We start from the raw sequence: 13640 nt of genomic DNA on the forward strand, positions 1-13640 counted from the left end.
ATCACTCCTGTTTGAGAATTGTGTCAGTTACGAAAACTATGTTGTTTTTTAATTCATTACAAATTTTATGCGAAAGACTCTTTCACCTCTATGTTCAAATTTATAAAAAAAATCATTGGAATCATTCAGACCACGGTTAAAGCCTCAATTTTCTTTATTATCAATAAAGGATGCATACAAATCACATGCGATTTTATATACCAGTCGAATTTTTTAAAATTCATAAGTTAGAACATATTTGACCCTCCTAAACATATCCTGATATGTTTCAGGTTTCCAAGCTCTCTGAGGTCTGTTGTTAAATCAAAGGTCTTGAGGGTCTCAATTGAAGTATAATATATATATATTATGTAAAAAATACAAAAAGCGCTTGTATAAACTCAGTTCAAAGTTAAGGGCCAATACAAACTATTGCAATATGTCTCGTGGATTGTATTCAATCCGAGACCTTGGAAAGTATTATCCACTAATACATATTATATTTCACGTGAGGAAACAAAATTTTGCTCGTATTACGCTGTACAAAATTAAGGACAAAAAAAATTGGGTGCTTTACTTTTTTCAGTTGACATATGCTTGATACTCGAAGAATAAGTTTTATCGATCAAAATGCTTCAAGCAAAACTTGTTGGGTCGAGAGGTGCACATCTTACGTACGAGGACATTAAACTTGACTCAGGTTTTCGGGCTCAATAAAAAGCTCACCCTACTCCCTACCTGGTAATAGATAGATGTACATGATTGTTCGAAACATTATCCACAAATCGTACAGTTTAGACAAAAGTGGCCGGAAAAGTTTTACCCAAAATTGTTTTTTCGTATGTCTTTTGCGGAATCTATACACTCTTTGAAAAAAATTTTCGAATAAAAGTTCTTTGTTGATCAATAAATACCATTTTTGTTCAAATTGAATTAAGAAACGGGCAAAAAAAATGCGTGTTTGCCCTTTGAAACTTGAATTTAATACCCGTATAAGATGTGTGCCTTTAAAATTAACATTTTTCCTTTGAAACATTTTCCTCGATTAACCTTATTTTTCCAGTTTCACGCATATGTCAAGTTGAAAAAGGCACTTTGTAATAATTTTAAGTAAAGATCAAAATAATGAAAAAATTCAAAATGATAATTTTGTCTTAAAATTCGGTATATGAGTATAAAAAAAATATTCTAAACAATTTTTTTCGATATCTTTTACCCTAGGCAAATGATTTAAAATCGGGTCTATTTGTCAATTTGTAGAAGACTGAATTTAAAGCTCAGATTTCGGTTGAGTATCTTAAAAAATGTAACCCATCAACATTCTATGACAGTACAAAAATTCAAATCGATATTCCTATAAATAACGACAATATGAGAGTGTCTTCATCTTAAATGCGTCAGTAATTTTCGAATTGATTATATTTTCGTTGCACATCCGTTATCCTAACTCATAACGGATACGGATTACAAACAGTACTTACTGTGTGTGTGTATAGAGGTGAGAATGCCCAATGATTTATATTTATAAAAATGTAGATTTGGATTTCAAGGTGTTCTGTTGAATCTTTAAAATCTTAACACTTTTTTTTTATCACTATATAATGGTGGATAGGTCAAAGTATTAAGAATAATATTAAATGCTAATAAATATCGTAATACGTAATTATAAAATTTGATTTATGTGCAAATAAGAGTAGGAGTAAGTAGATAATGTACATTATTGTAAAGTTGTAACAACATATACAGTATTCAGCATATAGGTATACGATATTTGGAAATTGAAGATGAAAAATTTTTTATGAATTCCTATAAATATTGTCGTCAATAAATACTTTCATCATAACATATTCACCGTCAATATTCGTCACATATTCCATACAACAATGAAATTCATTTTGGTATGTGAATTTTTTTAAATTAATTTTCTTGTGAAAACTTTATTTTTTTAAATTAATGTGAATTTAATTTAATTATATTTATCGTGTTAAGGCTTGTGCTTAGAATTTTAACAAATTAGTGCATTAAAAATTATACTACTGACTTATTCCGTTGGTTTTAATATATAAAGAGAAAATTCAAATCTAAAATTTAACTTTTGTTTTTAAATTTGGCTGCAAAATTTACAATAACGTTTGAAATTAGTGATTAATAGAAATAAAAACTAAATCCAAAAACTAAGCTCTATATACTTGATAGAGTTTTATTGTGTAATATAATGATTATGCTAAGCATTTAACTAAGAAACAATTAAATATTTTCAAAATTAAGTAACAAGCGTAAAATAGTTTTCAAAATTTTGTATATAGAGCTTAAACTTCTTCAATAAGGACTTTTATTTACTATAATTTTATGTGCCTTATTATTTTTCGGTTACCCTGTAGAATTAGGACATTACTGGATTGATCGAGTTAAGATAATAATCGAAATTTTTCGAAACTACCGATATGTGTACAAAAATAATTAATTATATAATTAAATCTAACGTAGCACTCTTAGATTTTTGCCTGCCAAATTTTCTCTCTATTTATCTTGTTCAGGTTGAGATTAGATATCGAGGTTTCGTAACCCTTTTCGACTTTTTTGAATATTTTAAAATGACATCCTAGACGCAAAAAAATCAAATTTACAAATAATTTTTATACATCTTTAAAAATTGTTAAAAGCGGTAAATTCAGAAAAAAAAAAGAGAAAGAGCGGCAGGATAAATAAGTTAGAAAACATGCAATACACCGTTTAAACATGAAATCTGGCTTAATCCAACTGGAACTAATGGAACTAATAAATTATAATACCACCATTTTTTATAAAAGGTACATAAGTCATTTGAGAAGAGCATGTTATAAATTAACTTCTGAACAAACAGATATGGCCTTATTAAGGCCGGCATCCAAAATTGAAACAATTTTATTTTTTGGAAGAAAATATGTCCCACTTTCTCTTTTCAAGGTCTCTTTTAAAGTTTGTTTTGTCTTTTCAACTACATATTAAAATGCGATTAAAAAACTTATATTCAAATCAGTCTTGTTTTATAGGAATTTAGGTTAGGTTATGTTGGCTGTCCACGAATGACACACTTAGGCTATAGAGCTCATAAACTAAACTAACCTAACTACATATATAATTGCGATTAAACAACTTATAACCAAATCAGCCTTGTTTTATCGGTATTTAAACTATGCATAATTTTTCTGAGCGCAATGGACACTTTTCTGAACACTAATACAATACATAGACTGCGTTTGAAACGATTGCTAAGGGCGTAAATAAATCACTTTTTTATTTATTTTATAGGCATTAACTGTTGCATGCGTAGCACTAGCTACAGCTGACAAATTAACTGGTAAAGAACCAATTCCAATTCTACGTCAACAATCTGAAATTAATCCAGATGGTTCATATCAATGGTCATATGAAACTGGTAATGGTATTAATGCAGAAGAACGAGGTTTCTTAAAGAATGCTGGTAATCCAGAAACAGAAGCTGAGGTTGCACAAGGTTCATTTGAATATACAGCACCAAATGGGGAATTAGTACAAACTAGTTATATTGCTGATGAAAATGGTTTCCAACCACAAGGAACACATATTCCAAAACCTCCACCAATTCCAGAACCTATTTTACGTGCTTTAGAAATTTTAGCAAGACTTCCTCCACCAAAAAATTAAAAAACTAATTTGTATATAATATTTGTAAATATAATATAATTAAATTAATTTTAAAACTAGAACTTGTGGATTTTATTTGATATCTGTTTCAACAAAATGATTGGAAAACTCCGCCCGATCTTATAATGAGTATTAAGTAAGCACTTATACATAATTTAAAGGATATAAAGATTATAGTAATATGTATATATAAATAGATTGATAGGTTTCTTTGAAGATTTAAAGGTTTTTTTTACAAAACATAAAAATAACAACCAGATACATTAATTTTAACAATGAAAGCCAAGATCACTGCCTTCTATTGAGCAAATTGATATACATGTCTAATTAAATTTAAATTATGAAAAAATCTCTTTAAAAAAAATTAATGAGGTGCTTCTAAGTTAAATTCACATATTTTTCGGAAAAAAAGTGTCTATAAAACTTTAAAATTATGTATTTATTATTCACAGCCCATGATTTAAATTTTCAATTCATAAAACAAAACACTAATTATCTCCCAAAATATATTTTTAATTTAATCCTTAAATTATCGTAATATATTATAATGAATTTAAATATTTTGATAAAAGTAACTAAAAAATTGATATCGTATAAAGATTGTTATAGTTTATTACTATTTGATAAATTTTCTTTTCTATTATCAAAAATTTGATAATAAATAAAACACAATAAATTGAAAAGTGTACAACACATATTTAGCAATACACCTGAAGTCACCATTCGATGAGTCATGCCATTCGAAGAAATAGCGAAACAAAAAATTTATTTAATGATATACCTACAGAGTGCCCAAAAGTGTGGAAATCCCCAGTTAATTTGGCCATAATATCTCCTTGCCTTTATTGGCCAGGATTGTCCTATTGGCCTTAGAGTTTCCTATGAAATAAGATCTTTATTTATTTTTTTTTATGTTAAGACAAATTTAGGTATAAAAAAAGTCATACAAATTTAATTAATTATATAACATTTCATTTACGTTATGTGGCAATCAGCCTAGAAGATAGTTTTTAATTAATTGTTTAAATTTATTGATATCATTACTGGACTGGATTTCAGATGCTTACTTTTGATACAATTTATATCCTGTAAAACAGGTGAATTTTCATAAAAAGCAGTCCTATGATTATAATTGTAACTTGATATCATAGATCTTGTAATATATATAATAGTTCTATTTATTCCCAACAAAATATTGCTTCCATTTCATATGTGTTAATAGTTCATATGCGTAAATACCATAGACGGCGGGGCTTACCATTTGAGAAATCGATTTTTGGTTCGCTGTAGCTTTAGGGTTAAGTTCAATTTCAAATACAAGGTCAACATTCGATTCCCCGTCGAAAAATATGTCGGATATGGTTGTTATACAGGGGTTACTATTGCAAAAAAAAATTGACCTTGGAATAACCTTGAAAATCATGGCCTAGGTCATGGCCAAAATCATATTTTTGCGTAAAATTTTCCGCTCTTTTCAAAACTGAAATAAAAAGTGGGGATTCCCATTTAAAAAATCGATTTTTGTTTGCTGTGGCTTTGAGGTTATATTCAAGGTTAAATTCAAGGTCGCCATTAGATTTTCCGCCAAAAAATACGTCAGGTAAGGTACTTTTTATGTTTTTCCTCCTCTACAAGATCTCCTGGAGTTTCCATACTTTTGGGACATCATGTATAATGAAATCTCAAGACATTTTTCAATTATTCATGATAGTTTGAATTATTCTATTAGAAGTCGATATTCAATTTTTTTTGTGGGAACCAAATTTTTTAATTAATTTTATTAAAGCTCCAACTCTCAATTTAATTTATTTTTTTTAATATTCATAAACTTAGCTTATGCACGATAAATAATAAAATGAAAAGGCCGCCCTTCCACCTGTAGCTTCAATTTTATGAAATCAATTTAGATAAGATATCATATTTCTCGCAATACGTATTTTTTGCAAAAAGCTTAATGTAAGTGTAATGTATTCCTAAAAATTCAATTAGTTTGGTAAATATGGTGGAAGCGCAAATAAATGCATACCTAGGATATGTAAGTTTTTTATGATTTTTTTTAATTTTTTTTTATTTGAACATTTTTTATTTTACATATTTAAACAATACAGTCACCTTGTGTATTGCGTTAGGTTAGGTTAGGTTAAATTGGCTGTCCACGAAGGACACACTCATTCTACATAGAGCCCATTGTGATACCATATATGTGTATGACCACCTTTTCCGCTGATAATTTAATTTATCAGCTCTTCAATTTCAAAGGCTGAGTGCACCTCCTTCATGCATATACCATGCACTACACAAGCCCATCACAACTATTAATTAAATTAATTTTTGTTGCGACTCCGAGAATCGAACAAACTACCCTGTGCATACCGCGGACGGAATTGGTTACGCCTTCACCAACTGCGTTAACACGGGTGTCTATTAATACTTTAAACAAATGAGAGATGCATTTTCAGAAGAAAAGAAGTTTAAGTGAAATAAATATTTTTACAGTAAAAGTACTAGGTAGATATGTAATTGTTTTAATTATTATAATCCATGGTAATTGACATTTTAAATAAATTCATGGCATTAAACCAGTAAACTACCAACATTAATATGACACTAATAAGTTTATTTATTGATGCTATTATTGAATTGATGATAAATTTTTTTTATAATAAAATTTTATAATTATCAAAATAAATAAGATACTGTGTATTATTACAAAATCTACTTTCTTTTTATATTATATTCATGTTTAAACTGTCATTCTTTTGAATGGCTACAAGGCCGCAAACGGTATGGTCCACAAGTGACGATAATTCAAAAGTTTAGTTTAAAAACACCTACATCTTTAAATTTACACATATATAAACAAAAATTTTAGTCCGAAAAGTTTTATACCGCTACTCTGAAATTATGAATTTGAACATTGTTTTTGGAACTTTCTTTTACATTGACTGTCAGTAAATTCGATAGAAGAAAAGCTGCTCATTCGACCTTCAAGCTATCTCTCTCTCCGTCTGAATGTTTATTAATTATTATGTATATGTATCATATATCCTCCTAGCCGTTTATAGATTACAAAATTTGAAATTTCTTTTTTTTAAGTTTAAAAATTTAACATTAAGCTTGTAAAATGTTAGGGAAAAAATATACCATTTAAAAAAAAAATATGATAAAAATTGAAATGTAGGAAAAAATGTTTGAAACAAAAGTGTCATATGGTATTTCACCATGAAAATGCTCTTCAATATCAAATTCACGGTCTCTATGTGCTGCTATATAATGTTTCCAATAACTTTTATGCAGATCATTTTTCGATACTTATTAATATTCCGATGAATTGTTCTGTTGTTCACTTATTAGGCACCCCGTATAGGATTAAAATTTAAATAAAAATTAATAATTATAACTATAGTTGTTTTTTATTAATTTTATTAATTTTTTATGTGTTTATCATTTATTATTACATTTCTACTTATTTATATGTTGGTAATGGATTTTCAAAAAGTAATCAACAACAAATTTTATTGCCCATAGTTATTTCGGGGATTATGGAATAGTACGTATAATATTGAATAGGTAGTTTAAAAGCTAATATTCGTGCTATAAACCATTACCTACAATTTTTTACTCTAAACCCATATAGAGATTGTATGTGTTTCTGCAGTAAGTGTTTGAGTTTGGTCAACAAGTTAAAATTGGTGAAATATAGAAATAATGGTCGTAAAAATACGTGCGATAACTTGTTGGATTCAGAAAAATGTCTAGAAAAATGTATCAGAAGCGTTTTTAAGCACATAAAAAATTTCAAAAGTTATTAGCAATTAAATATGAAAAAAGGAGTTTTTTATTTTTTCCTAAATACTTTAAAAAAATTTAGTGTGAGATACTTGTTTTTGATGTTATTAAAACAATCTAAAAATGACGCAAAAAGACCTAATTTCAGCGTTAAATAAAAATTATAACACTATTAAATTAAATAATACTACTATATAAAAAAATAAAATAAATATCACAACTCTAATCATAACTCAAAAATCGGATACTCTGGTCCAAAAACCAGAGAGTTGACAGCCCTATTCATATATTACCCGAAATTACTCTATTATAGATAGCTTTTATTCACGTTTACCACCTACACCAAATTTGCAATTAAATATTAAGTTACATTCAAATTATATCATGCGAATTTTATTATTATGCATTTAATTTTTTTTAATCGAAGGAGCAATAAACTTGGTACATACTACTAATATTACATAGATGAGTGACTCTTCTTGATTGTGTAATTTTGTATTTATAAAACAACAAACTAAAAGTAAAGGTTATTATTTATGGAAGTAAGCCTGGGGGATTTCAATAAATAAGTAGATAATTGAAACATGTTGAATTTCTACAAGATGTTTTATATCTTGTTTTACAAATTACAGAATAAAATAAAAATTATTAGTGTAGGTAATCGTTATTATTTAAAGAACCCTGCTACAAAATTTTATTTTTTCACTTTATTATACTTTGTAATTTTTTTTAAGAAACTTTCTTAGATAAGTACTGTAGACCGTGGGACACTACGGGTTTTTGTAAATGATAAATATACACTTTGAGTGGCTTCCTTTTGACGAATCTACCAAACCACTAGATAACATTAATAATGATTAAACAACAAAATATTTTGTCCGACAAAAATACTGCACCGATGAGCTTGTATACCACCTCGAACATGACGTACTTTTTTAGTATTTTTGTTTTTGAATACGTATATGGTTCACTTTTATTGAATTGTTTAATAATAATTAATGTTACCAAGTGACCGACAAATCCTGCGTTTTTTCAATAAGATAACTCAATTCTGACGCCATCATGCTCATTTGAAAACGCACCCTTTTCGAAAAAAATCGTAGAGGAAAGTTTGGTAGTTCACTTCCAAGGGCCTCTGCTCGCAAAGTTGTTGCGGCTATTACAGAACATTGATTGGGCGGTAGGCATGCTGAACGCCTGGGCCTGGCAGTGTATCACGACTACTGCAGGAGCTGTCACAGTGGTGAGGAGGAGGAGATAATGCCCATCTTCTCTGTCACTGCCCAGCTCTTGTCATGAGGAGATGGACTTACTTGAGCCAGCCTCTCCTTTACGACCTCTCCGACCTGGAGTCCGTCGACGTCAAAGCTCTCCTGCTATTCTTAAACAGCTCCAAATGGTTCATGGAGAAGTGGCCGGGGATGGGCCAACCCTTTTTCGGTATCACAACGGACCCTATGGTCTAAGTGTGTGCCACCCCAGGACAGCCACTCTAACCTAACCTAACCTTGGTAGACTTGTACAAAGCCATAGGTACTCTCGAAGTTTCAAGTATGTATTTATCATTTAAAAAAACCCGTGGTATCCCACGGTCTACTACTTTGTGTCAAACGCACATTTTAGTGTATACAGGGTGGGTCATTTTAATCTATAATGGTTAATAGCTCGTTTTGTAGTTAACCACTCAAAAAAGTAACTTAAACAAAAGTTGCATAGTTTGATGGGGACATCATGTTCTGACATCAGATTGGGCCTAGTTCTTCGGAATTCTTGAATAGCCATTTTAGATCCTAAACGGTAAGAGATAGAATAACATTTTAAATAAGAAAGTTGATCCTCATAAAAAACTAATATTTTTCATGTAAACCATTTTTTCGAAAATCGTTATAGGTACTCATATTCTATCTGCCTTGGTTACGTTTATTTTTTCGAAAATTCTGTTAATTTTCCCAATTTTCATTGTTCACATCCAGGTATAGTAGAATACGAAAAAGTCCCTAATAGTTAACAATGAAAATTGTGAAAATTAACAGGATTTTCGAAAAATAAAAGTAACCAGGTCAGATAAAATATGAGTACCTATAACATAATTACATTTCAATTCGATAGAGTAAAAGGTATAATCGCAGTGTTTGAAATTTAATTGTAACTTTAACCATTCTTATCTTGAAAACCGCTTTTCTTTATAAACATTTTTATCCACAAACGAATGTTTAAGAGGAGTCTTTAAAAAATTATCAAGTTTCACGCCAATCAAATAATGATTTCACGAAATTGAAAAATGTGTGTAGAACCGTCTTAAGATGCAAAATACATACTGAAAATAGTTTTTTTTTTTAAATAATTTTTGGTGTAAATCAGATACCAATGTAACGTATAAACCAATTTTTCAAATTTAGGACAAAAGCCTATTTTTATTTATTCCAAATATTTATTCAAAGCAAACAAGCTTGTTTAAAATATAGGCTTTATTAGTCTTTAGTTATAAGACGCGATGATATGCTTTTTACCTATCCCTGTTCCTTACTATAATGGTTATGTAATTCAAAAATTTATGTTGAGGACACACCCTTACGAAGTGATAAAACATTTATAAATATTAAATAAAAAAACCATCTATAAACAATAAATCATTGTCGCTCATCAAATTTGTTATACAGGTTCTGTTAGATTTTATAATTTAATAATTATGTAACTTACATAATAAGTGTGCCTAAAAAAACTTGTTTTACGAATCAATGTTTAGATTTGAAACAAGTGAAATTCAATCACCTTCTCACATTGCTTTAACATCAATATTATTAAGGCGGCATCAAACAATTATTTGGTAATTACTCTTAGATATGATTATTTATTATTGCAATATACAATTAGTTTAATTATACCGGGTGGACTACTCTTGCACATTATTCAAAAAAATAAAATATTATCCTGAATGTGAAACTTGAAAGTTGTTAGTAATAAAAATCCCCCTTGTTAGAGTCGTTACTGTAACCGATAAGGGTTAAAAGAGTACTTTAACCGATAAGGGTTAAAGAGATCAAAGTTTTTTTTCATAATAAATTAAAAATAATTAAAACCAATGTTTTGAAAAACGCATACATTCGATAGAAATCGATTAACCTGAAGGCACAGAAATTGTAAGCTTGCATTTTTTTGTAAGAATGTTTCCAACGTATGATTTAAGTTTTCTATGTAGAATAACTTTCTTATTAAAAGTAGCCCTGTAGGTCTTATCAGTTACGAAAACTGGTCTGAATAAGTAAGGCTGATTTACTAATGGAAGCTTTCACGTTTCATATTCAAACGACATTATTTTGGGTTTTAAAAGAAAGGTAGAAGCACTCGGTACAATAAAATTTAATTTTTTTATCCCCTTTTCTTTCTTAGAGTGTGAAATTAAATTTAAACAAAATAAAATGTACGCAAATTGTTATAGACAAATTAATTGTTTATACGGTCATAGCACCTAAACTATTGAAAATTTTCCGAAATAATTATATCACTTTTTATTCTTCATGAAAAAACAAATATTTATTTTTTTGTTGGTTTTTATACGACCAATAGAACCGGAGATCTGGTTAAAATTGTAAACAAAAATGATAGTGCATAAGGTCGGCACGCAGCGCTTGGTTTGAAACGTCCGTATATTTGCCAATAAATATTATTTTTGTACTTTAAGGTACTTCTTTAAAGGTATGAGTCTATATTTTAATGTTATGCACATAAAAATACGTTTAATGCAATAGCAACGAAGCTATCACGTTTGTAAGTATTAAGTTTATCATTTTTCCGGCTCACTATTAGTTTATAAGCCGAAACTTCTGGTATATAGGTATTTGAAAAGTTAAAATTAACATTAATTTTTATTATAATTAATGTTATCTGTTGCAAATTAACTTTGGATTTTTTGTTTGGTCTGCTAATGATTGGTAATTTAGGTAAACCGCTCGCTTATCATTTTCATGTCATCATGTTAATGTGAGTCAATGAGCCAATGACGTTGAGAAGAACTTTTCTGATATCCCAGCTGCAAAATTATAATATTGTTATTGTTTCGTAGTTCATTTACGTTGTTTGTGTGTTTCAGTTTGTTGCAGAAATATAGAAAAATTATAACGGTACGTTTATTAAACATATTTGCTAATTTTCAAAAGAAAAATTGCTAAACTGAAAAGATAAGCGCACGTTAAATAGAATTTCTTTAAAAGTAGAACCTACTTGCTATAGTTGACACTTCATTTTCAGTCAAGAAAAAATTTATTATTTATATATACTTACCCTGTATATTTGTAATATATATATATATATATATATATATATATATATATATATATATATATATATATATATATATATATATATATACATAAATATACAGCTGTTCGTTTTCTAGCTTAGGCACAAAACGGCTTGACCGAATAATCGAATAATTCTTTTTTGATGTGTTCGTAATAATACCACGAAAGCTTAGAAGACATAATATTAAGGAAAACTCAAAAGAACAGCCCAAAAATATACAAAATCTAGTGTTCCTCTCATAAGTAATTTGTTGAGGTTTATGCTTTAAATATTCATAAATAAAAATATGAATTTCGGTACTAAAATTAAACAAAACTGGTTATTAAATTAAGTTTCAAATTAAACGAAAGTTTATTCTTAATTTAAAACAGGTAAAACAAACAATTGACTAAGTTAATTTTTGAAATACCTTGTACAAAAGTGTTGAAAATCAGTGCTTGCATTATTTTTTTATAAATTAGAAGAGTTTAAAAACCAACACAATTATAGCGGTCTTTCGGCCGCCATTTATTTGGTCTTAGAAAATTTCGAAAGTGTTTTCTAGAGTTTTGTTTCGTTTTGCGAGAATATTTCACAAGACCACTAATTGCAGCTACCTGCAAATTATCAACTCTCTATCATTTACAGTTTTGGAGCAAATGGACACCAAAATTTTGTTCTAATTTGCGTCCTCACAGATAAACAGTGGCGTTTACGAAAAAAAGTTTCAAACATAAGTTGTTTAATTTTTTATAAGAAATATTTTTTACATTTAAACTTTTGTTCTACCTGTAACGGTTTACAAGATGGGTCCTACGGACCCAAGACCCAATTGACCTATGTTGCTCATTTACGAACCTCACTTGTAGGTATATATTTTTAACTTTATTTTTATTTTTAGTAAATTAGCTGAAAGAAACCTATCATCAGCTAATACTTCAAATATTCGAAGAATTATATAATACGTGCCTAAAAGCTGAAGGAAAACTCTCAAAATGAAGATAATCGAAATACAAAAAAGCAGCGATATGCAAATATTAATTGAAATGTTCAAGTGTATCAGCAAATTGAAAAATAACGCATTAGCTTCCCCTTTAGTTATAATAAATACACTAATTGAAATTGGCGAACTAGCTAATAAAATGGCATTCAATAAGACTGATTGCATTCAAAATATGGAATACATTCAAAAAATTATCGATGGCGGTATATATTTAAAAAAATTAAACCAATTTAAAAAAATTTTATCAATTTTAAGTGACAGTGAAAAAGAATCAACTATAAATGAAAATGAAAAAACACAATTAGTAAGCAATTTAAATAATTTACAAAAGAAAATTGCATACATTTTATGCAAAGAAAATGAACTTCCATCCAATGTTCAATTAGCGAAACAAATAAGAGATTTAGAATCAACATATAATTCGAAAGACCATAATGATATGTTAGATGTTATAAAGTTCTTTACTCAACGATATAATCAAATTGGACTACAGAAAATTAAAAAAGAATTAACTTTACTTGAAAATGTGGATTTAAGTAAAAAAGACGATGTTTACTATTTTTCAAGAATATTCACAATTATTGTTGAAATAATGCATAATATTATTGCAGATGAAACAATTCAAATGAAAAAAGAATTACTGAATTCGTTCGAAAACTTGAATAATAACATTATTCTATTTAAAGAAGAGCAAATTAATTCGGAGCGTAAAATGGAAGTAGAAGAACTTATTCTAAATTTAAAACAAAATTTATTAACTATTATTAAATCTGAGGAAGAAAATATTCTTACAATAAATTATGACGATTTGGAAACTTCACAATCGCTAAAAATTAATTTAAAAAATTTAGCTGATGAGTTTAATAATGACAGTACTACCAATGATCCTAGTAAATTATTAAATCAATTAAAAAACTTGATA

The 13640-nt window shown here is 28.4% G+C and overlaps 1 protein-coding gene across 1 annotated transcript; it reads left to right on the forward strand.

The window, feature by feature from the left end:
• Positions 1-1795: 1795 nt before the first annotated feature.
• On the forward strand, positions 1796-3681 carry LOC123298973 (endocuticle structural glycoprotein SgAbd-2-like). Its single transcript, XM_044881080.1, has 2 exons — positions 1796-1877; positions 3271-3681. The coding sequence occupies exons 1-2, from the start codon at positions 1863-1865 to the stop codon at positions 3643-3645; spliced, it is 390 nt and encodes a 129-aa protein (XP_044737015.1). The 5' UTR covers positions 1796-1862; the 3' UTR covers positions 3646-3681.
• The last annotated feature ends 9959 nt before the right edge of the window (positions 3682-13640 follow it).

This window comes from Chrysoperla carnea, chromosome 1, assembly GCF_905475395.1.
Source record: "Chrysoperla carnea chromosome 1, inChrCarn1.1, whole genome shotgun sequence".
NCBI classification, from domain to species: domain Eukaryota; kingdom Metazoa; phylum Arthropoda; class Insecta; order Neuroptera; family Chrysopidae; genus Chrysoperla; species Chrysoperla carnea.